The sequence below is a fragment of the Crinia signifera genome, chromosome 19 (assembly GCF_055691185.1).
Source record: "Crinia signifera chromosome 19, ASM5569118v1, whole genome shotgun sequence".
NCBI lineage: Eukaryota > Metazoa > Chordata > Amphibia > Anura > Myobatrachidae > Crinia > Crinia signifera.
The window spans coordinates 139,107,926-139,131,755 of record NC_139226.1 but is presented as its reverse complement, the minus strand read 5'-3'; the positions used below and the strand labels follow the sequence as shown (position 1 = coordinate 139,131,755).

Genomic DNA, 23,830 nt, shown 5'->3' with positions numbered 1-23,830 from the left:
ATCCTCTGTCCCTCTGCTTTCCCCCTCCTATACTGCATCCTGTGCCACCATGCCCCCTCACAATCTGCGTCCTATGCCAACCTGTGTACATCCTCCCTCCCTTAATCCTCAGCCACCCTGTATCTCCCCTCCCAGCATTCTATGCCACCCTGCGTCCCCCCTCCCATGCGCCTATTCTGCAGCCTGAGGGGCTGGGGACATAGCCAGCAGCTCGGAGAGCAACTAGCCATGCCCCCACAGCGGCGAAAATGGGGCGTGGCCTCATTGAAATAGGCCACACCCCCATAATGCTAGGCCCCCCCCCCATTAGGGCTGCTTCAAGATATTTCCCGGGCTGGTTTTAATTCCCAATCCGCCCCTGGATACCCCTGGCAGAGAGACACACACCTGTCAGAGAGACCCCTGGCAGAGAGATACCCCTGGCAGAGAGAGACACACCTGTCAGAGAGACCCCTGGCAGAGAGATACCCCTGGCAGAGAGAGACACACCTGTCAGAGAGACCCTTGGCAGAGAGATACCCCAGGCAGAGAGAGACACACCTGTCAGAGAGACCCCTGGCAGAGAGAGACACACCTGTCAGAGAGACCCCTGGCAGAGCAGCATTAGCAGCACAGGAGCTGTCACCTTCCTTCCCCCGCTGCAGTGTAGTGTGAACGGCCTGTGCTCCATCATGTGGGGCCCCAGGGGATGCTGTCAGGTGGTACCCCATGGGTGGCAGCACAGTGTGCGGGCACAGGGGGTACCTCCATCCCTCCTGCCGCCACTGGCGGCTCCCAGCAGAGAGGAGACTGGTGCTGGGAGGAGCAGGTCTGGGGCTCAGCCATGTGCTGTGTGTGCTCACTCCTGCTCTACACGGGGACCCTCTCCTCCTGCACAGCCGGGCACAGGAGGTGGCACCAGGGGGGACTGCACCGGCACAGGAGGCGGCACAGGGGGAGGAGGGGGGGACTGGGCTCCAGAGCTGACACATGGAAGTAATCATGCTGCCTGCACTTACACTGAGCGCTGCTCCCCACTGTGCAGCCGGGCTGCTGCTGCTGCTGCCATTGCTGTGTGTGTGAGCTCCGCCTGCCCCCGCCAGCCGCACATTCCTCTGCTGGACCTATGCACAAAGATGCGAACACTGCTGCGCTCCTTCCTGGGTGAGTACCCGCTATTGTCTGCATGCACCGGAGAGTGCCGGGCATGGGGGGCACAGAGGGGGCATCATGTGCACAATGCCCGCAGGTTACTACATAGGGCTATTGTGTGTCTGGAACAGGCGTAGATTGGAAACAGATGTGCTGGGGGGAGAGGGGAGGACAATGGAGGGGAGCTGGGGAAGGGCTCACACTGGCTGGGGAGAGAGGTAAAGTGCAGGCTCATACTGGGGGAGAGATAAAGTGCAGACTCATACTGGGGGAGAGGGAGCAAAGCCAGGAGAGAGATAAAGTGCTGGCTCACACTAGTGGGAGAGGGGAGGACAATGGAGGGGAGCTGGGGAAGGGCTCACACTGGCTGGGGAGAGAGGTAAAGTGCAGGCTCATAATGGGGGAGAGGTAAAGTGCAGGCTCATACTGGGGGAGAGGGAGCAAAGCCAGGAGAGAGATAAAGTGCAGGCTTACACTAGTGGGAGAGGGGAGGACAATGGAGGGAAGCTGGGGAAGGGCTCACACTGGCTTGGGAGAGAGGTAAAGTGCAGGCTCATAATGGGGAGAGAGGTAAAGTGCAGGCTCATACTGGGGGAGAGGGAGCAAAGCCTGGGGAGAGGTAAAGTGCAGGCTCATACTGGGGGGAGGGCAATGGATGGGGAGCTGGGGAAGAACTCACACTGGCTGGGGAGAGAGGTTAAGTGCAGGCTCATAGTGGGGGGGGGGGAGATAAAAGGGCAGACTCATACTGGGAGAGAGGTAAAGTGCAGGCTTATACTGGGGGAGAGGTACAGTGCAGACTCATACTGGGGGAGAGGGAGCAAAGCTAGGAAAGAGGTAAAGTGCATGCTCACACTGGGTGGAGAGGTAGCAAAGCCTGGAGAGAGTTAATACTGGGGGAGAGGTAGCAAAGCTTGGAGAGAGGTAAAGTGCAGACACTGAGGGAGAGGTAGCGCTTTGCTAGCGACTTGTCTCTAAAAGTCTAGATAAATGTATAAATTAATTGTAATTTTTTTTAGGTACTTATATGTTATTTGGCCGCCCACTAAGCTATTTGCTTAGTTTTGCACGTCCCCACGCGTATAACTCCATGCCGACGTGGATAGTGGGGTATGAGCGTAATTACTATTGTGGGCGCCCTACTAACATATAAGTACAATGACATTGAATGTTGAACGATGTTAATGTTCTTATATAAAGTGGCTCCACTGCATCTGGCACTAGCGCTAGGGCTGTTGAGCCTGACTAGATGTTGGACCTGAAATGGTTAAAGTGCAGGCTCATACTGGGGGAGAGGTAGCAATGCCTGGAGAGAGATAAAGTACAGGCTCATACTGGGGGAGAGGAAGCAAAGCCTAGGGAGAGGTGAGCTGAGGACGGGGAGATGGACTCACATGGGGGTAACACCGCCTGGAGAGAGATAAAGTGTGCAGCCAGGACCATGATAGTGAGCTGAGGACGGGGAGACGGACTCACTGTGCCTCCTATTGCCACATACACATACTACACCCCCACTGAGGTGCCACTGGCTGACTGCTACCCACTGATGGAGTTACAGGGTATGATCAGGGCACAGTCACCCTGGCCGGGTCCTATCGGGAGTTGGCACCTGGGAATGTCACCAGTGTATTATACAGCCACATATTCCATGTGGGTCACCAGTGTGTGCCCAAAACTCTCCGCATGTGCCAGGCAGCAGTCACTGTATATATCTGGTGGGTACAGTGCCCACTGGCTGTATATAGATAAGGTGGGAAGACATGTAACCACTGGCAGGTACTACCCATCACAATGCACATAGTGCCAGCAGGGCACAGGCGCCGTACCACCTGTGTGTGCCTTGTGTGGGCTGTACAGCGGATACAGTGTAGCGATACATGTGCCATATCCGTGTGTATGGGTACTGTATGTACACGGAGCGTGACACTCGCCATGCTGGCCAATAATCTACTTACTGCGGAATACCCACCTACATATATGCTGTTGTCTGTATATAACCTAGAGAACCATCATATTAGCCCCCCACAGCACATAATACCATTCTTACCGACAGACCAGCATGTTGACATTGACCATGTCAGCATCCAGTGGGTTCCAGCCAATCACATCCCTGTTCAGCTTAGGAGGTGCACACAACGTCCAGGCTCAGCGATGCCCGGTGATGCGGAGTTCCAGTACGCTAGCCCCTCATCCCGCAGTCTAATCCTAATGTCGGCACTATGCAGAATGTCGGCATTTCACATGTGGAAATTGCAGATGTCAGATTTCTACAAATGCCAACATGATCAATGTGGACATTTCAACAATGTTGGCATTATAACTAGCTTTGTTCTGGTGTCAACATAACTGTTGACTGCATCCCAAAGACACAGGGCCTTTGAGTCCTTGCATAGCGGCTACTGGTGGACAAAATGGATTTCCCATAGTCAATAGATAGATAGCAATGGAAAAATGTAGTCAAGATGTGAATTTTTTTTTTTTTTTACTTCAGCATGCTAATTATTTCACTATCTCAAATCACAGACATCCTTTGTGATGTCACTCAGCTTTGGTAGAAAAGTCACTGCTTTGTAGAAAATTGTCATATAACAGCTGATATAACATCTCACACTGTACAATATGCTTATTTTAACCCAAATGTTATATGAAAACAATGATAGATAGAATGGCTCCACACCCGGAGTTTCTCAACCCGTCCTTCCGGAAACTAGCGCCGATTGGACACGTATCACTCACACAGCCGTGTTCCTCCCAGAGGTGGGGAACGGAACACAAGGAGAGGGGACTGTGAACGTCACCAGAAGCACAACTAGAGCCATTAGAGGGATTATTGGGAATACCTACAGTAACTTATTACGGATTTAACGCTGAACCATCATTTAGATTCTTTCTGCAAAACCCGAGAACCCAAAGCAAAATAAATAAAGCCACCCGGTAGAAATGCATTTATTCTGTGCGATTGGGAACCCTGCGTCTGACATGCGCGGCAGAAATATAGAAGTCGGTGGAACGACAGCCGCATGCGACCAGATTGCCACCTTGCACCGATCCCCCATCTTCTCCGCTGCCTTGTTCTGTCTTTTTGTGTCCCTGACATCGTGGCGGTAAGGGTTAAGGCAGGATGTTGCAGCCTCATGACGGAACTGTGCACAAATCCTCAAGATGCTTTTAGTTTGGTCTGGTTTGATTCAGGAGAAAGGTATGCCGTGTCGCCGAGTTACTCTGTGACCTCATTGCAGATGTTGTTCTCGGCTGGGGCGTCTGCCTGGCGTTAGCTTGTGGCTTTGGCCCGCTTACTTTCCTTACAAATGTTTCCTTGGCCAGCTGGGCCGCAGATGCCTCCGCCGGCGCCCACCTGGGTCATCTGCCCCCTCGTGCTGGTCTCGCTCCTACCCCAGAGGAAAATGCTGATAGTGTGTTTTATCTGCAAATCAGAAACTGTAGTCGGAAATCTGCCGACGTAAAACAGATTACACGTCACTCCTGGGTCGTGTTATTACCTGTCCTGTCTATGTGGGGCACTGTGCCAGCTTCTCATGGGGGTATATAGGAAAGCGCAGAAGCCGGTGCTTGCTGGGTTATCTATCGGCAGGTGACCAAGGAGGAACCTTATTGTGAGGGCTCACTGCAGTGCGGAGGGCCTTCCAGGCCAGCGGGCACCTACCTGCCTCAGAGTAGGGATGGATAGAGCACAGTAAGGACCAGGCCAGGACACACAGCACATTGATATGGTGACGTAAGTGTCCTTCTAGAGTCTCTATTGTCAGTGAATCACTGCAGACCCCAGCAACTAGAAATGATAATATATCCCCCCACCCCCCCTTCATGATTTATCGCTGGTCTTATTTGCGTCGACTTGTGTGCCGGCAGCTTCTCCCCACTATGCATAAAGCTGTTTTATCGTGATTAGGTCTCAGCGCTGGCAGCCGTCCACAGAATGAGCTCAGCCTCTCATTGACTGCACCGATAATAGTAAGATTATCATAATCAGGCGCTGGCAGAAAACCAACCTGCAATACATACAGCAGGCCCGGTACACTGCATGGAGGGAGCGGCCCGGTACACTGCATGGAGGGAGCGGTCCGGTACACTGCATGGAGGGAGCGGCCCGGTACACTGCATGGAGGGAGCGGTCCGGTACACTGCATGGAGGGAGCGGCCCGGTACACTGCATGGAGGGAGCGGTCCGGTACACTGCATGGAGGGAGCGGCCCGGTACACTGCATGGAGGGAGCGGCCCGGTACACTGCATGGAGGGAGCGGCCTGGTACACTGCATGGAGGGAGCGGCCTGGTACACTGCATGGAGGGAGCGGTCCGGTACACTGCATGGAGTGACCGGCCTGGTACGGAATCGGTACATCTGTCAGAATGAACTTAGGTCTACAGTCATTAGGTCGACCCCATTAGGTCGACTGGCAGGAAGGTCGACCTGATTTAAGGTTGACATGGGCCAAGGTTGACATGACTTAAGGTCGAATTTGCATAAAGGTCGACATGAGGAAGGTCGACTGGTCATAAGGTCGACATGGGTTTTTCACTGTTTTTTTTTTTATCCGAATGTCGACACAGTCGACATGGACACAGTTGGCAATGAGAATCGGACCCTCGCATCGCTCGCTTCGCTCGCCACAGCTTTAATGACCTCCTCCACACCCTAGCGGATGGTAGGGCATGAAATACCGCCTGTCGGCACATGTCAGCTCAAAAAACAGTGAAAAACCCCATGTCGATCTTATGACCAGTCGACCTTCCTCATGTCGACCTTTATGCAAATTCGACCTTAAGTCATGTCGACCTTGGCCCATGTCGACCTTAAGTCAGGTCGACCTTCCTGCCAGTCGACCTAGTGGGGTCGACCTAATGACTGTAGACCTAAGTTCATTCTAATAGATGACCTGGTACACTGCATGGAGGAAGCGGCCCGGTACACTGCATGGAGGCAGCGGCCCGGTACACTGCATGGAGGGAGCGGCCCGGTACACTGCATGGAGGGAGCGGCCCGGTACACTGCATGAAGGGAGCGGCCCGGTACACTGCATGGATGGAGCGGCCCGGTACACTGCATGGAGGGAGCGGCCCGGTACACTGCATGGAGGGAGCGGCCCGGTACACTGCATGGAGGGAGCGGCCTGGTACACTGCATGGAGGGAGCGGCCCGGTACACTGCATGGAGGGAGCGGCCCGGTACACTGCATGGAGGGAGCGGCCTGGTACACTGCATGGAGGGAGCGGCCTGGTACACTGCATGGAGGGAACGGCCCGGTACACTGCATGGATGGAGCGGCCCGGTACACTGCATGGAGGGAGCGGCCTGGTACACTGCATGGAGGGAGCGGCCTGGTACACTGCATGGAGGGAGCGGCCTGGTACACTGCATGGAAGGTCCAGACTGATACACTACCGGCAGGTTATCGCTGTGGGAGACACTACTGAACCAGTTTTCCGTTCCCAGGACGGTGGGCGCAGCACTGGCACCAGGGTGGCACTTCCATTCCGTCCTCTCCGGTTCTCAGAGTGATACAACTACGGATGGCGCAGGATTGTGTATAGGTTTATATTGGGGTGAGGGCTGAGGTTATTTACGGGGCGCAGGAAGCGCTATGCCTCAGTGTGTGTACGTAGGCATCCACCACGGGGCACGTGTAACGGAGAAGCACCGCTTTGCACATGGGCTCCTGCTGGCGTCGGAAGGGGCGCAGTTTGCGGTGTGGTACAGGAACGGCATTTCCTATTTGGAATTGAGATGAAAGGACGGAAGGGGCTTATTCTCCCACTCTCCGTAAGGACGCGTTCTCTGCGCACTGAACTAGTATTACACTTTTGGTGGGAACGTTTTTGCTCCACCATTTTGACAGATATGCGCGTTTTCCAGCACGTTCTAAGCAGCAATGTAGAGGTGAAGTAGCACCGGTGGCCACTCGACAGACCAAATTATTCCTTTGTGTGCTACAACATAACAGAAAGTGAAAGCAATTTTTACAGGTACACTGATCTGTTTCAAACTTGCTGGATATGGTACATTGCAGAAGCCGTCATTGTGACAGGCTTTTAACTAGTTAGGCCCTAAAATGTCTGTGTGCGCGTGTACATGTGGTAGAGAATATAGATTGTAAACTCCACTGGGACAGGGACTGATGTGAGTGTGCAACTATTCTCTGTACAGCGCTGTGGAATATGTGTGCGCTATATAATAACTGGTAATAATAGTCTCTGTACAGCGCTGCGGAATATGTGTGCGTTATATAATAACTGGTAATAATAATCTCTGTACAGCTCTGTGGAATATGTGTGCGCTATATAAATAACTGGTAATAATATTCTCTGTACAGCGCTGCGGAATATGTGTGCGCTATATAATAACTGGTGATAATAGTCTCTGTACAGCGCTGTGGAACATGTGTGCGCTATATAAATAACTGGTAATAATAGTCTCTGTACAGCGCTGCGGAATATGTGTGCGCTATATAATAACTCGTAATAATAATCTCTGTACAGCGCTGTGGAATATGTGTGCGCTATATAATAACTGGTGATAATAGTCTCTGTACAGCGCTGTGGAACATGTGTGCGCTATATAAATAACTGGTAATAATATTCTCTGTACAGCGCTGCGGAATATGTGTGCGCTATATAATAACTGGTAATAATATTCTCTGTACAGCGCTGCGGAATATGTGTGCGCTATATAATAACTGGTGATAATAGTCTCTGTACAGCACTGCGGAATATGTGTGCGCTATATAATAACTGGTAATAATAATCTCTGTACAGCGCTGTGGAATATGTGTGCTCTATATAAAAAACTGGTAATAATAGTCTCTGTACAGCGCTGCGGAATATGTGTGCGCTATATAATAACCTGTGATAATAGTCTCTGTACAGCGCTGCGGAATATGTGTGCGCTATATAATAACTGGTAATAATATTTTCTGTACAGCGCTGCGGAATATGTGTGCGCTATATAATAACTGGTGATAATAGTCTCTGTACAGCGCTGCGGAATATGTGTGCGCTATATAATTACTAGTAATAATAATCTCTGTACAGCGCTGTGGAATATGTGTGCGCTATATAAATAACTGGTAATAATATTCTCTGTACAGCGCTGTGGAATATGTGTGCGCTATATAAATAACTGGTAATAATAGTCTCTGTACAGCGCTGTGGAATATGTATGCACTATATAATAACTGGTAATAATATTCTCTGTACAGCGCTGCAGAATATGTGTGCGCTATATAAATAACTGGTAATAATAGTCTCTGTACAGCGCTGCGGAATATGTGTGCGCTATATAATAACTGGTAATAATATTCTCTGTACAGCGCTGTGGAATATGTGTGCGCTATATAATAACTGGTAATAATATACTCTGTACAGCGCTGCGGAATATGTGTGCGCTATATAATAACTGGTGATAATAGTCTCTGTACAGCGCTGCAGAATATATGTGCGCTATATAAATAACTGGTAATAATAGTCTGTACAGCACTGTGGAATATGTGTGCGCTATATAATAACTGGTAATAATATTCTCTGTACAGCGCTGCGGAATATGTGTGCGCTATATAATAACTGGTGATAATAGTCTCTGTACAGCGCTGCGGAATATGTGTGCGCTATATAAATAACTGGTAATAATAGTCTCTGTACAGCGCTGTGGAATATGTGTGCGTTATATAAATAACTGGTAATAATATTCTCTTTACAGCGCTGCAGAATATGTGTGCACTATATAATAACTGGTAATAATATTCTCTGTACAGCGCTGTGGAATATGTGTGCGCTATATAAATAACTGGTAATAATATTCTCTGTACAGCGCTGTGGAATATGTGTGCGCTATATAATTGGTAATAATATTCTCTGTACATCGCTGCGGAATATGTGTGCGCTATATAATAACTGGTAATAATAGTCTCTGTACAACGCTGCGGAATATGTGTGAACTGTATAATAACTGGTAATAATATTCTCTGTACAGCGCTGCGGAATATGTGTGCGCTATATAATAACTGGTAATAGTCTGTACAGCGCTGCAGTATATGTGTGCGCTATATAATAACTGGTAAAAATAGTCTCTGTACAGCGCTCTGGAATATGTGTGCGCTATATAAATAACTGGTAATAATAGTCTCTGTACAGCGTTGTGGAATATGTGTGTGCTATATAATAACTGGTAATAATAGTCTCTGTACAGCGCTGCGGAATATGTGTGCGCTATATAATAACTGGTAATAATAGTCTCTGTACAGCGCTGCGGAATATGTGTGAGCTATATAATAACTGGTAATAATAGTCTCTGTACAGTGCTGCGGAATATGTGTGTGCTATATAATAACTGGTAATAATAGTCTCTGTACAGCGCTGCAGAATATGTGTGCGCTATATAATAACTGGTAATAATAGTCTGTACAGCGCTGCGGTATATGTGTGCGCTATATAATAACTGGTAATAATAGTCTCTGTACAGCGCTGCGGAATATGTGTGCGCTATATAAATAACTGGTAATAATAGTCTCTGTACAGCGCTGCGGAATATGTGTGCGCTATATAATAACTGGAAATAATATTCTCTGTACAGCGCTGCGGAATATGTATGCGCTATATAATAACTGGTAATAATAATCTCTGTACAGCGCTACGGAATATGTGTGCGCTATATAATAACTGGTAATAATATTCTCTGTACAGCGCTGCGGAATATGTGTGCGCTATATAATAACTGGTAATAATAGTCTCTGTACAGCGCTGCGGAATATGTGTGCGCTATATTATAACTGGTAATAATAGTCTCTGTACAGCACTGCGGAATATGTATGCGCTATATAATAACTGGTAATAATAGTCTCTGTACAGCGCTGCGGAATATGTGTGCGCTATATTATAACTGGTAATAATATTCTCTGTACAGCGCTGCGGAATATGTGTGCGCTATATAATAACTGGTAATAATAGTCTCTGTACAGCGCTGCGGAATATGTGTGCGCTATATTATAACTGGTAATAATAGTCTCTGTACAGCACTGCAGAATATGTGTGCGCTATATAATAACTTGTAATAATAGTCTGTACAGCGCTGCGGTATATGTGTGCGCTATATAATAACTGGTAATAATAGTCTGTACAGCGCTGCGGTATATGTGTGCGCTATATAAATAACTGGTAATAACACATTAGCCGTATATTGGGCATTGCACGCTCCCGTGATCCTTACTGATGTGTTGCAGGTAATGAGGTCAGTGGTGTGTGATTATATGGCGGACAGGGACAGTGTATGCATGTACTTACCTTATAGCCCCGGTCCCATGGTGGCGTCAGTACTGCGGCTTACATGGGATAATGGCGGCAGATGTCTCCTCTCAGAGGAAAAGCTTTTTATGGACATAAGATGCAGAAATAGTAAAACACATCAGGGGAATCTTTGCGGAGAATCTGTTTTCGGTGTAAACTCATTTTAATATTTGGACAAGAAGAATTTTGTTGACAAAACATTTCTCCTGCTGTCAGTTCCCCGACGTTCCAGCAGCGAGACTGCGATGCATTGTGACAGCTATGGAGGCGTCCCTAGGATAGCGCAGCGCTCAGGGGCAAATCAATCCCGCGCTGCCTTCCCAAACCCAGTAGGAGTCATGTGTGCGCCAAGGATGACTCTATGTATCAGACTCCTGCCCTCTAAAAGCAAGGTCAGGTATAACAATGTACCTTCTACGTGGTTATGGTGATAAAGCTGGCGGATCTGGTGTCGCCCGGTTCTGGCACTTCTCTAAGTAGGCTTTAATAATAATAATAATAATAGGTTACTTCTATTCCATAGTGCTTTACAATACAAACCTGTAACACAAGAAGACTGGGTCATGGCAGTCAGACGTAGCGGTGAGCGGAATGTGATCGCAGGCTTACACTCTTTAGGAAATAAATAGTTGAAAAATAGATTACATTTAAAAAAATAACATATATTTAAAAACTTCTCCCCAAATAACTTTTATTTTTGGTACTTCCTCATCTTTACACCAGTTATGTCCGGCTGCTATTCTGAAAGCAATTTGCTCACCACCCTGGTTCCACGCCACCAATCTATTGTCCTTAGTAAAGTTGTGGCGAGTGAAGCAGAGCGGAGCGAGCCACCGCGCCCGGACTGTGGCCCGCAAGGGGACGATTACGCTACGTAAGCGGTGCCGCAGAGATCAGGAACTACCTTTTGGTTTAAATTATACAAAAAAGTGTTATTTCATATTCTGTTGCTGTCATGGAACCCTGAGATGGTGATAACAGAGGAAGGGTTAGGGGTGGAGATGGGTCATCGCTGGCACTGCCATCCTACTATATAGAGTTTCTTACACAGATGGGGCGCAGACTTTTGCTCAGCTGGCAATATTTTGATGAGGGAAGTCCGTGGGTGTGACACTCCTTGCATACATTTATTAGTGTTCACTCTAGGGTTTTGGTCGGGCAGGGCGCCGGGGGGGGCAGTCCGGGCCCGCCGACTCTACACTTGTGGGCGGTCCCGGGCTGCCGACGTCACAAAAGGGGCATGCCCGGGCCGCCGACTTCACTAAAGGGGGCGGTCCGGGCCGCCAACGTCACTAAAGGGGGGCGGGCCCGGGCCGCTGACGTCACAAAAGGGGCATGCCCGGGACGCCGACTTCACTAAAGGGGGCGGTCCGGGCCACCAACGTCACAAAAGGATCATGCCCGGGCGGCCGACTTCACTAAAGGGGCGGTCCGGGCCGCCGACGTCACTAAAGGGGGCGGGCTGGGCCACCGACGTCACTAAAGTGGGCGGGCCGGGCCGATGGCGTCACTAAAGGGGGCGGGCCTGGCCGCCGTCATCACTACAGTGGGCGGGCCCGGCCGCCGTTGTCACTACAGGGGGCGGGCCCGGCCCTGCCGAAGATGCCGTCACTACAGGGGCGAAGGTGCCATGATGCCGGGGAAGTGACGGGCATCGCCGTCTAAGGTGGTACTGGGCTTCCCCGTGCAAGCAGTCGGGCAGGCACCAGGCTGTTTTAGTGGGGAGCTGTTAGAGGGGCAGGGTGCATTTTGCCCTTTAAAACCCGGGCAGGGCGCAGAGCCCCGCTAAAACAGCCTACTATTATGTATTATATGCGGCGTGTAGCTTCTGCATTTGTAAATAACAGTCGTGGTGTAATGCGAGGTACACACCAGAACGATCAGGATCGTACGATGGTCGCACCATCTGTTGGAGAACACGATCCGCACACGATCCGATCACAATTTGTGCCCAGCTGAATGGATCTTTTACAAATCCTGACTGCAGCAGGTAGGATCTCCAAACTGACCAAATGACCAGCGGGGACGCGCATCGGATCGGATCTAAAACGTACCCAATTTACATACAATCGGGCGAGATTGCATCAAAATGAGGGGAATTGAGGCCAAATCCTTCTGTGTACATTATATAGTGTACAATATCCTGGGCCGTTTCCTTCCCCTGTTACTAGGCACCTTATGCAAATGAGTCTGTATGAGCGGCCATTCAATACACCAGATCCTGACAAACGGTCAATAAAATGTTCTCACCAGATGTGAACCCAGGCGTAACTACCATCTAGCCAGGATGGCACTCAACTATACGGCTTGTGCTCCTAGCTCTGGGCGCCGTGGCAGAGCCGCCATGATGTTGTGGCCAAGGAGTGGGCTGTAACTGGTGGCCCAATGCCCCATTACCCCGTGCAGATATATCTGTGGCCTTACATGGAGATTCTCCGGCATGTGGTGCAGGACGGTCATTCTGGAGGAGCAGACTGTTGTGTAACCTGTTTTACAGATGAGCTGCTGATGGGGTTGTGTATCCGCTGGCGCCAGGCCAGGGATGAACGCCCCCAGCCGGCCGGCAGCCCACATCAGTATTTACAGAGTGAGCTAGACGTGTCTTCCTTAATGACCATTTATAGGAAGGGATCTCGTCGCCTGCAGAACCCAAAGCCTTTGCTCTGCATGTTCCGCTGAGGAATTCTGCAGCCGGAGCAGTTACACTTATCAGTGAAGTAGACTGTAAAATCCAGAAAAGTGTCAACTCCTCACGAAGCAGCCGACGCACCGATCTCCATCACATATTCACCCGCTATTGTTATGGCGCTATGAATTCTTCATACAGACCCCATTAGTTCCGGACTCTCTTACTGGGGACGCGCAGTGTAATGTCAGCAAATGTGCCTGGGATTATTATTAGTCACCTATGTAACATTTCGCAGCTGCACAATGGAAGCAGGCTTCTGTAGGGACTGAGCCGGGGGGGGGGGGGGGGGGGGAGGGGGAGGCAGTGGGTGCACAGTGGCAGTCGGCTTCTGCAGGGACTGAGCCGGGGGGGCAGTGGGTGCACAGTGGCAGCAGACTTCTGTAGGGACTGAGCTGGGGGGATGGGGGGGGTCAGTAGGTGCACAGTGGCAGTCAGCTTCTGTGGGGACTGAGCTGGGGTGGTCAGTAGGTGCACAGTGGCAGTCAGCTTCTGTAGGGACTAAGCTGGGGGGGGGGGCAGTGGGTGCACAGTGGCAGTCAGCTTCTGTAGGGACTGAGCTGGGGGGGGCAGTGGGTGCACAGTGGCAGCAGGCTTCTGTGGGGACTGAGCTGGGGTGGTCAGTAGGTGCACAGTGGCAGTCTGCTTCTGTAGGGACTAAGCTGGGGGGGGGGGGGCAGTGGGTGCACAGTGGCAGCAGGCTTCTGTAGGGACTGAGCTGGGGGGGGGGGTCAGTAGGTGCACAGTGGCAGTCAGCTTCTGTAGGGACTGAGCTGGGGGGGGGGCAGTGGGTGCACAGTGGCAGCAGGCTTCTGTAGGGACTGAGTTGGGGGTGGCAGTAGGTGCACAGTGGCAATTGGCATCTGTAGGGACAGAGCTGGGGGGATGGGGGGTCAGTAGGTGCACAGTGGCAGTCAGCTTCTGTAGGGACTGAGCCGGGGGAGGGGGGAGGAGGCAGTGGGTGCACAGTGGCAGCAGGCTTCTGCAGGGACTGAGCTGGAGGGGGGGGGGGCGGTGGGTGCACAGTGGTAGCAGGCTTCTGCAGGGACTGAGCCAGGGGGGTCAGTAGGTGCACAGTGGCTGCAGGCTTAGGGACCGAACGTTGGGGTCAGTAGGTGCACAGTGGCAGCAGGCTTCTGCAGGGACTGAGCCGGGGGTGGTGGTGGTGGGGGGGGGGGGCAGTAGGTGCACAGTGGCAGTCGGCTTCTGTAGGGACTGAGCTGGAAGGGGGGGTGCACAGTGGCAGCAGGCTTCTGTAGGGACTGAGCTGGGGGGCAGTGGGTGCACAGTGGCAGCAGGCTTCTGTAGGGACTGAGCTGGGGGGATGGGGGGGGTCAGTAGGTGCACAGTGGCAGTCGGCTTCTGTAGGGACTGAGCTGGGGGGGGCAGTAGGTGCACAGTGGCAGTCGGCTTCTGTGGGGACTGAGCTGGGGGGGGGGGGGTCGTCAGTAGGTGCACAGTGGCAGTCTGCTTCTGTAGGGACTGAGCTGGGGGGGCAGTGGGTGCACAGTGGCAGCAGGCTTCTGTAGGGTCAGAGCTGGGGGGATCGGGGGGTCAGTTGGTGCACAGTGGCAGTCGGCTTCTGTAGGGACTTTTAGGGGAGGGAATTAGTTTGGCCACAAAAGGTCAACATGCACAAGATTGACACAAAAATGGTCGACACATAAAAAGGTTAACATGAGTATTTTAGGTTTTAGGGGTTTCAATTTTAATCTTGTAGCAGTTGGACCCCCAATTAGCGCATGGACCTACCTGCATGGGTCCGAGCGCTAATCTCTGCATGTTCTCCGGTGTGTACTGGTATTCCCGGGCGTCACTCTGACACTGGGCGATGCTCTGCAGAACCTATGCAGCGACTCAGTGGTAGATTGGGTGATGCTCTGCAAACCCAGACAGTGACACAGATTGAGGTTGGGCGATGCTCTGCAGAGCCCACGCAGAGACACAGATTGAGGTTGGGCGATGCTCTGCAGAGCCCACGCAGAGACACAGATTGAGGTTGGGCGATGCTCTGCAGAGAAAGATCAGACTTTTTGCATTGAATATATTTGTAACGTTCCTAAAATGTCCTTTGGGAGAGGAACGCTGGAATCTGCACTAAACAGAGAATCAGAGGCACTGACATTAGCAAAGCAGTGACATTAAAATGTTGTGACATTAAAATGACTTTGTGTGTGATAGATTATGCAGTTAGGAACCAGAAGGCCGACTCCAGGCTGCAACCTCAGCCAGCCCCGACATTTGTGTCTGCCAGTCCTCAGCCTTATGTAACGTTCCTTCCATCGTCCATAGGAGACGCAGAGAGTAACGAGGTGAAGCCACGGATAGTCTATGGCAGTCCTGTGACAGGGAGACATTTCTATAGAGCAGCGCAGGCTTTGTCGCTCTCCTCGTGTGACAGGTGGCCTTGTTAGGGGTCACTAGGGACCGCCGCTGCGCTGCATGGCGCTGGGAACTAACGAGGTGGAGAAGTATAGCGGGGATGGGAGGTGAGAAGAGGCAGCAGACAGTGAGGGAAGTGATGACTGCTACCATGGCTGACAGCAGCAGCCTGGGCACACAACAATGCATCCCTCATCTGTCAGCTATGTGCTTGTATTCAGCTAAAGTATGATCCAGGGAGGACATGTAGTCCCCCAGTGGCCCTCATTTATTGGGTGGCAATAGGGGGGAACATACGACGTAGGCCTGCTGTGGCCCGTGTTTGATAATTGCTGTGACCGGGTAGCGGAGCATCGGTCCTGTGTCTGTGATAATTGCTGTGACCAGGTAGCAGAGCACTGGTCCTGTGTCTGTGTGATAATTGCTGTGACCAGGTAGCGGAGCACTGGTCCTGTGTCTGTGTGATAATTGCTGTGACCAGGTAGCGGAGCACCGGTCCTGTGTCTGCCTGATAATTGCTGTGACCAGGTAGCAGAGCATCGGTCCTATGTTTGTGTGATAATTGCTGTGACCAGGTAGCGGAGCACCGGTCCTGTGTCGGCCTGATAATTGCTGTGACCAGGTAGCGGAGCATCGGTCCTGTGTTTGTGTGATAACTGCTGTGACCAGGTAGCGGAGCACCCGTCCTGTGTCTGTGTGATTATTGCTGTGACCGGGTAGCAGAGCATCGGTCCTGTATCTCTGATAATTGCTGTGACTGGGTAGCGGAGCATCGGTCCTGTGTCTGTGTGATCATTGCGGTGATCAGGTAGAGGAGCATCGGTCCTGTGTCTGTGTGATAATTGCTGTGACCAGGTAGCGGAGCATCGGTCCTGTGTCTGTCTGATAATTGCTGTGACCAGGTAGCGGAGCATCGGTCCTGTGTCTGTCTGATAATTGCTATGACCAGGTAGCAGAGCACCAGTCCTGTGTCTGTCTGATTATTGCTGTGACCAGGTAGCAGAGCACCGGTCCTGTGTCTGTCTGATTATTGCTGTGACCAGGTAGCAGAGCACCGGTCCTGCGTCTCTGATGATTGCTGTGACCAGGTAGCAGAGCACCAGACCGGTGTCTGTCTGATTATTGCTGTGACCAGGTAGCAGAGCACCGGTCCTGCGTCTCTGACGATTGCTGTGACCAGGTAGCGGAGCATCGGTCCTGTGTCTGTGTGATCATTGCTGTGATCAGGTAGAGGAGCATCGGTCCTGTGTCTGTCTGATTATTGCTGTGACCAGGTAGCAGAGCACCGGTCCTGTGTCTGTCTGATGATTGCTGTGACCAGGTAGCAGAGCACCAGACCGGTGTCTGTCTGATTATTGCTGTGACCAGGTAGCAGAGCACCGGTCCTGCGTCTCTGACGATTGCTGTGACCAGGTAGCGGAGCATCGGTCCTGTGTCTGTGTGATCATTGCTGTGATCAGGTAGAGGAGCATCGGTCCTGTGTCTGTCTGATTATTGCTGTGACCAGGTAGCAGAGCACCGGTCCTGTGTCTGTCTGATTATTGCTGTGACCAGGTAGCAGAGCACCAGACCGGTGTCTGTCTGATTATTGCTGTGACCAGGTAGCAGAGCACCGGTCCTGCGTCTCTGATGATTACTGTGACCAGGTAGTGGAGCATCGGTCCTGTGTCTGTCTGATGATTGCTGTGACCAGGTAGCAGAGCACCGGTCCTGCGTCTCTGATGATTGCTGTGACCAGGTAGCGGAGCACCGGTCCTGTGTCTGTTTGATAATTGTGACCAAGTAATACAGATTAATTTCATAAGCAGTATGTTCGTGCAAACAAAATTGAAGCAAATATATATATATATATATATATATATATATATATATATATATATTCTATACATTATGTGCAGGGTATATATGTATGTAGGTGTGTATACAGCGGCTTGCTGGCAAGTATATAATAAATGTGGTCTCCATGTGTCACCGCACGCTCTGGCTTATAATACAGCTCAGAGCCATAACATACAGCGGTGGCCTCCTGCACCTGGCTACCCCCTGGCAGACCATTTGTAATGTTATATAACTGCCGCTCGATAAGGTGTCCGGCTATATATTACTTTTGCACACACACACACACACACACACACGCGCACACACACACACAACTGTGGCCCACGTCTGCTTTCTTATTATTTTTGTTAACTATGGTATAATCCTCGGGCTTCCAATAACAGCCAATAAGACGGTGTTGCAGTATTTGGCCTCGCCATTCCTGGGTACCTTGGTAGACACCCCCCATTACCCTGGGCGCCAGATGCCTCCGCCCCGTCCGTCCATGTCACAGAGGCGGTTACAATACAGCGATCACATATTGGAATATGGCATTAACTGCGGTATCCTATTAGTTTGTGTTGATGGATTTGACGGGGGATATCCAGTGATCCCGAACACCTGGCACATATCAGGGATTAGCCGTCAGAGCCGCAGTAACGTTATTATCTAGCGCTCGCTCCCGCAAATCGTTCATGACATCGTTCAGTGTTTTAGCGCTAGATCGTCTGTTTGGGAGTTCAGGTGACATCGCTCGCTAACGATATCGCATAGTGCGTACCCTGCGTTAAGGTGCCCACAGACGCTACAATTGTACTGTGCTATGCGTTTTTGACTGTACAATGGTTCTATACAATTTTTCTTCCAGCTTGCTATGAGATGTGCACTTGGATGCATGTGATGAACCCATGTTTGTAATGTTAAATTTCAGATGTAGTCTAAAAAGTACGTGCAGCACGTACTTTTTTAGACATACAATATCGGGCTCCCGGGGAACATAAACACCATCCAATAATTGTACATAAGATGCAATTTGTGCTTAAAAAGTACAAAACGCATTCGATAATTGTAGCGTCTGTGGGCACCTTAACACTAGAGATCGGGAGCATATCCCGGATCATGGGTCTTGTTGCCTGAAACGGGTACATTTATGGCCAGAAAAAATGGGCTATAATTGGATAGCCGGTAATAGGCTGTGAGGCTCTGCTCCTGCACCAGGGAACAGTCCGGGAGGCTCCGCTCCTGCACCGGGGGAACAGTCCGGGAGGCTCCGCTCCTGCACCGGGGCATAGTCCGGGAGGCTCCGCTCCTGCACCGGGGAATAGGTCGGTAGGCTCCACTCCTGCACCGGGGAATAGGCTGAGAGGCCCCGCTCCTGCACCGGGGAATAGTCCGGGAGGCTCCGCTCCTGCACCAGGGGAATAGTCCGGGAGGCTTCTCTCCTGCATCGGGGAATAAGCCAGGCTGCTTCTCTCCTGCACCAGGGAGTAGGCCGGGGGGTCAGTACATCAGTAGATCTGGCGGGCCACATTTACATATGAATACATAATTGCATAGAACCATTCTGCGATATTGCTGTTTCCAGCCGTCACAATGGGGCTGATTGGAGGCAGAATTCAGTGTAAGGAGGAGATGCAGATGGTCAGCTCTGGCCTGTAAGAGCAAGCTCAGCACTATACAGCCTATATACAGCGTGTTACATGTTATATACATACGTGTTACATGCTATATACAGACGTGTTACATGCTATATACAGACATGTTTCATGCTATATACAGCGTGTTACATGTTATATACAGCCTATATACAGCGTGTTACATGTTATATACATACGTGTTACATGCTATATACAGACGTGTTACATGCTGTATACAGCATGTTACATGTTATATACAGACGTGTTACATGCTATATACAGACGTGTTACATGCTATATACAGACGTGTTACATGCTATATACAGCGTGTTACATGCTATATACAGATGTGTTACATGCTATATACAGCGTGTTACATGCTATATACAGCCTATATACAGCGTGTTTCATGTTATATACAGACGTGTTACATGCTATATACAGACGTGTTACATGCTATATACAGACGTGTTACATGATATATACAGCCTATATACAGCGTGTTACATGTTATATACAGACGTGTTACATGCTATATACAGATGTGTTACATGTTATATACAGACGTGCTACATGCTATATACAGCATGTTACATGTTATATACAGACGTGCTACATGCTATATACAGACGTGTTACATGCTATATACAGATGTGTTACATGCTATATACAGATGTGTTACATGCTATATACAGACGTGCTACGGTGCTATATACAGCGTGTTACATGCTATATACAGAGTGTTACATACTATATACAGACGTGTTACATACTATATACAGACGTGTTACATGCTATATACAGATGTGTTACATGCTATATACAGATGTGTTACATGCTATATACAGACGTGCTACGGTGCTATATACAGCGTGTTACATGCTATATACTGAGTGTTACATGCTATATACAGACGTGTTACATGCTATATACAGACGTGTTACATGCTATATACAGACGTGTTACATGCTATATACAGACGTGCTACGGTGCTATATACAGCGTGTTACATGCTATATACAGCTGTGCTACATGCTATATACAGACTTGTTACATGCTATATACAGACATGTTACATGCTATATACAGCTGTGCTACATGCTATATACAGACGTGCTACGTGCTATATATACAGACGTGTTACATGCTATATACAGACGTGTTACATGCTATATACAGATGTGTTACATGCTATATACAGACGTGTTACATGCTATATACAGATGTGTTACATGCTATATACAGATGTGTTACATGCTATATACAGACGTGCTACGGTGCTATATACAGCGTGTTACATGCTATATACAGAGTGTTACATACTATATACAGACGTGTTACATACTATATACAGCTGTGCTACATGCTATATACAGACGTGCTACGTGCTATATATACAGACGTGTTACATGCTATATACAGACGTGTTACATACTATATACAGACGTGTTACATGCTATATACAGACGTGTTACATGCTATATACAGACGTGCTACATGCTATATACAGACGTGTTACATGCTATATACAGATGTGTTACATGCTATATACAGACGTGTTACATGCTATATACAGACGTGCTACGGTGCTATATACAGCGTGTTACATGCTATATACAGAGTGTTACATACTATATACAGACGTGTTACATACTATATACAGACGTGTTACATACTATATACAGATGTGTTACATGCTATATACAGATGTGTTACATGCTATATACAGACGTGCTACGGTGCTATATACAGCGTGTTACATGCTATATACTGAGTGTTACATGCTATATACAGACGTGTTACATGCTATATACAGACGTGTTACATGCTATATACAGACGTGTTACGTGCTATATACAGACGTGCTACGGTGCTATATACAGCGTGTTACATGCTATATACAGCTGTGCTACATGCTATATACAGACTTGTTACATGCTATATACAGACATGTTACATGCTATATACAGCTGTGCTACATGCTATATACAGACGTGCTACGTGCTATATATACAGACGTGTTACATGCTATATACAGACGTGTTACATGCTATATACAGACGTGTTACATGCTATATACAGCTGTGCTACGGTGCTATATACAGATGTGCTACGTGCTATATATACAGACGTGTTACATGCTATATACAGACGTGTTACATGCTATATACAGACGTGTTACATGCTATATACAGACGTGTTACATGCTATATACAGACGTGCTACGGTGCTATATACAGCGTGTTACATGCTATATACAGAGTGTTACATGCTGTATACAGACTTGTTACATGCTGTATACAGCTGTGCTACATGCTATATACAGACTTGTTACATGCTATATACAGACATGTTACATGCTATATACAGCTGTGCTACATGCTATATACAGACTTGTTACATGCTATATACAGACATGTTACATGCTATATACAGCTGTGCTACATGCTATATACAGACTTGTTACATGCTATATACAGACATGTTACATGCTATATACAGCTGTGCTACATGCTATATATACAGACTTGTTACATGCTATATACAGACATGTTACATGCTATATACAGCTGTGCTACATGCTATATACAGACGTGCTACGTGCTATATATACAGACGTGCTACGGTGCTATATACAGCGTGTTACATGCTATATACAGAGTGTTACATGCTGTATACAGACTTGTTACATGCTGTATACAGACTTGTTACATGCTATATACAGACATGTTACATGCTATATACAGCTGTGCTACATGCTATATACAGACTTGTTACATGCTATATACAGACATGTTACATGCTATATACAGCTGTGCTACATGCTATATACAGCTGTGCTACATGCTATATACAGACGTGCTACGTGCTATATATACAGACGTGTTACATGCTGTATACAGACTTGTTACATGCTGTATACAGACTTGTTACATGCTATATACAGACATGTTACATGCTATATACAGCTGTGCTACATGCTATATACAGACTTGTTACATGCTATATACAGACATGTTACATGCTATATACAGCGTGTTACATGCTATATACAGCTGTGCTACATGCTATATACAGACGTGCTACGTGCTATATATACAGACGTGTTACATGCTATATACAGATGTGTTACATGCTATATACAGACGTGTTACATGCTATATTCAGCTGTGCTACATGCTATATACAGCTGTGCTACATGCTATATACAGACGTGCTACGTGCTATATATACAGACGTGTTACATGCTATATACAGATGTGTTACATGCTATATTCAGCCATACTATATACACTATATGCAGCTGTAAAAAACTCATGTTGACCATTTCATGCGTTGACCTTTTCCGTGTCGACAGTTTTCCCAGTGCTGGCCTTGTGCATGTAGACATTTTGGTGTCGACCTAGTAAGCCCCACCCAGTCTCTTCCTACAAGCCCTCCCTGGTAGCAGCCTGGTTACGGCTTGCAGAATAACGCTGTGATCACGGTGACAGCGGTAAGTCCGGAGACGGCAGCAGCCAGTACACCAGTTAGTGGCCGATGATGGATCTGATAGTGATGGCAGTTAGGGATTCACCCTGTGAGAGATGACACATTGTGCTGACACTGCGGCCTTTACCCGTCTCAGCTGCAGCCACGTCAACCTCAATTGCCCTAAAAGAAGTCACTGGCGGAACAATTGCCTCCCTGCGAGTGCACCCGCTGTGCCATTACTCTGGCTCCAGGGAGAACCACTTAAGCACCCATCCAGTTGCCCTCAGGGAGGAAGCAATTTGCAGTCGTACTATGCTGCTAAAATGTGATCATCCGAAACAATGATTATGCTTTGTGGGGTGGAAGTGACCCGGGGCGTACAACAAGTGCTGGATAATTGGGCGAAGCGAGAGCGAAGGCCCCGGCAGCACTATATTCTGTTCCTGGGCATGATTATAAAGCGATATACTCGCTAAACGATACCATAACAGGGTCCTTCCAGCTGCTGTGGAACTACACATGCCAGCATGCCCTGCCACTGGTTTCCTAGTAGGAGTTGCATGCACGTTCAGTACAGCGGATGCCATGCTGAGTGGGTAGAACTAGGTGGTATCGGCATCAATGGGGCCAATTCTCTGTTCTGCCAATGACTGGGTCCGGCGATCAGCAAAATTCAGCACGCACAGCAATCTAGCGCTGCAAATTCTGTGCAAAAATGATCAGGATCGCCAAGTCGGGATTGATGTTATATTTTGCTGATCCCCGATTGGTGAATCAGATTACTCATCAGCATCAGTACAGTATCACACCTCGCTCCGTGGTGGGTGGGCATGGGGGGATAGCAGGGGTTTTATGCACCACTGCAGACGCAGGTCGACACAAGCAAAAGTTAAAACTTGGCGGTGGTCAACACATAAAAAGGCTGACATGGGTTTTTTGCCTTTTTTTTAACCATCCACGTAGGCTCCGATAGGGAATAGTAAAGTGGCCCCCGAGCCGCTGCGTGGGGACCTGATACAATAATTTGGAGTCCACGTGATGAAATCTACAAATTGACACAAAGAACAAATAAACGAATCTCGCCCTTCCCATGTCCCGATCACACCGACACTGATGGCCTGAGATGTAATATATTACCAAGCCTATTATACATCTTGTAATTGCACAGTTCCTCCTAGAGGGGGCGAGCTACAAACATGGGGCAAACAATGAAGCCTGCTTTCATTAGCTGCACTTGCTTCAGAAGAGTAAATGTCATCTGTAGGTCACTGGGGGGGGGGGGGGGGGGGGGGCAGGCTCCCCAAATCTCATTACTATGTTATTGGCCGTCAGCAGAGAGTGCTACTCTGCCACCAAGTAAAATATTTAATCATGCCGACGCACATTGCTATTTTAAGGCCCATGCA

The 23,830-nt window shown here is 49.0% G+C and overlaps 1 protein-coding gene across 1 annotated transcript in view; it reads left to right on the top strand.

Annotated features, from left to right (window-relative positions):
- The first annotated feature begins 518 nt into the window (after positions 1-518).
- CLMP (CXADR like cell adhesion molecule) overlaps positions 519-23,830 on the top strand; it is an 86,883-nt gene continuing 63,571 nt past the window's right edge. Inside the window, exon 1 of the mRNA XM_083163512.1 lies at positions 519-1,143. Coding sequence (XP_083019638.1) covers positions 672-1,143 — 472 coding nt within the window. The 5' untranslated portion in view covers positions 519-671. The remainder of the gene's footprint in view (positions 1,144-23,830) is intronic.